This window comes from Austrofundulus limnaeus, unplaced genomic scaffold, assembly GCF_001266775.1.
Source record: "Austrofundulus limnaeus strain Quisiro unplaced genomic scaffold, Austrofundulus_limnaeus-1.0 Scaffold95, whole genome shotgun sequence".
NCBI classification, from domain to species: Eukaryota; Metazoa; Chordata; class Actinopteri; order Cyprinodontiformes; family Rivulidae; genus Austrofundulus; species Austrofundulus limnaeus.
Genome location: NW_013952497.1, coordinates 1,783,419 through 1,785,284, shown reverse-complemented (window position 1 = coordinate 1,785,284; position 1,866 = coordinate 1,783,419). Strand labels below are relative to the sequence as shown.

General features: G+C 40.9%; 1 protein-coding gene across 1 annotated transcript in view; it reads right to left on the bottom strand.

The window, feature by feature from the left end:
• The window catches only part of LOC106520606 (protein NLRC3), a 23,812-nt gene that overhangs the window by 4,208 nt on the left and 17,738 nt on the right, over positions 1-1,866 (bottom strand). Inside the window, exon 5 of the mRNA XM_014012793.1 lies at positions 27-224. Within this exon, the coding sequence (XP_013868247.1) occupies positions 27-224 (198 nt within the window). The remainder of the gene's footprint in view (positions 1-26; positions 225-1,866) is intronic.

Below are 1,866 nucleotides of genomic sequence, written 5' to 3'. Positions count from 1 at the left end.
ACACACACACACACACACACACACACCAGCGTATAATAAACATGTCTGACCTCAGACTCTCCAGGCTGCAGTCTGGACTCTCCAGAAAACCACACAGCTGAGTCATTCCTGAATCCTGCAGCTTGTTGTGACTCAGGTCCAGTTCTCTCAGGTGGGAGGGGTTGGACTTCAGAGCTGAGCTCAAAGAAGAACAGCTGATGTCTGATAAACTGCAGCTCTTCAAACTGAACAAAGAATAAAACACACAAAAAATTAGAGAACATTTGAAGACTGAACTCTGAAAAGTTTGATCAAATTGAAAACTGAACTTGTTTCAAAGTAAACTTTTAATTATTAAAGTTTTATTTGCAATAATGAATAATAATAGTTTCAAGAAATATTGCACAATTTGTAGGATTCAGTGTATCTGTTAGGTACAATGCTCAGCTACTACCACACCAAATTTTAGCTTGATGTCTTAATGAAAATCTATCTGCAGCTGTGGGCCAAATGCAGTAATGAAATACAAATACTTTTAAAGTAAAGTCCTTTATTTTAAACTAGCAGTCAGTGTGGTGACCCACTTTTGTTTTACTTTGTGCACTTGGAGAAAGTCTGCCATGTGCTCAAGTAGCAAAGGCTCATGAGATATTTCATAAACTGATAAAATGAGTTTTGTGGTTTTATAAACTGTGCAACATGTGTGGTCAAATCTAATCTAAATATCTCTTGTTGTGACTTCTGTTTCATGTTTCATGTTTAATCTTAATATATCAAAGATAAAGTCAGCACCATGAGTGAAAACTATCTGCACTACAGTCCCTTATATACGTAGTCTTTGGGCCAATGGATGAAATGACTAAGTGGAAATACTGACGACAGTAACTTTGTCTATTGTTGGTGGGCCAAGTTTGGCCCGTGGGCCCCACTTTGGGCTCCTCTGTCTTATAGCCAGTTTAGTGTGGGTTAAATCTTTTCAACTGTGACAGCCATAATAAATGTATGCAAAGGGGATGTGTCCCCCTAACATTTAAAAATATTTGCCATATTTACTGGCCTGGTTTAAACCAGACCCTGTCCTTCACTTTGTTTTGTACGAAGGTCTGGACTTGATGCATAGAGAATCGATTTCTTGCAGGAGGCGTGGCCTCTGCTGAAGTTTAAAATGATTGGATCAGTTGGCTGCGACGTATGTTGCTGTGACGGAGGCTAAGCTAAGAAGCTAACAGAAATCACATGCTTTGTAAACAACCCTACTGAGAGGAGAAAAGTACCGAGCCGAACAAGACGACTGTAAATGAGAGCTGCTGCTTTGTCAGACACAAATTTAATTTAATTTGAAGCCTCATCAACACAGACTGGCTTCAGTCACTTCCTCCACTGCCGTATGCTAAAATAACTAGCAGACACTGCGCAGAAAGTCAACGTCGTTCAAAACTCCTTCTGTTCTCTGATTGGCCCGGCTGAATATCTGCCAGTGAAATCATCTGAATGGGAAAAGTCCCAGACGGAGCAGAGAAGGGAAACTAGAACTGAGCAGAGCTGTGTAGGAAGGCAAGGGCCAGGCTACATATTTACTGGAAAATTAGGCAGTTCACCCAACTCTATTTCTATTGCTTCACAAACAAATCCATCCCACTAAGTTAACAGGAGAATAATCACAACTAAAAGTCCTCTCTGTGTTTCCTGTTTACCAACACACTGAAGCATGAAGCATAAATGAAGAAGTAAATCATCGTCAACACAGGCTGCTCAAACTGGAGGAAACATTAGTCAAAATGACATCTCATAATCAGGGGGGTCGCCCTGTCTCAAGTGGAGGAGTTTAAGTATCTGGGGATCTTGTTCACGAATGGGGGAAGAACGGAGCGGGAGATCGACAGGCGG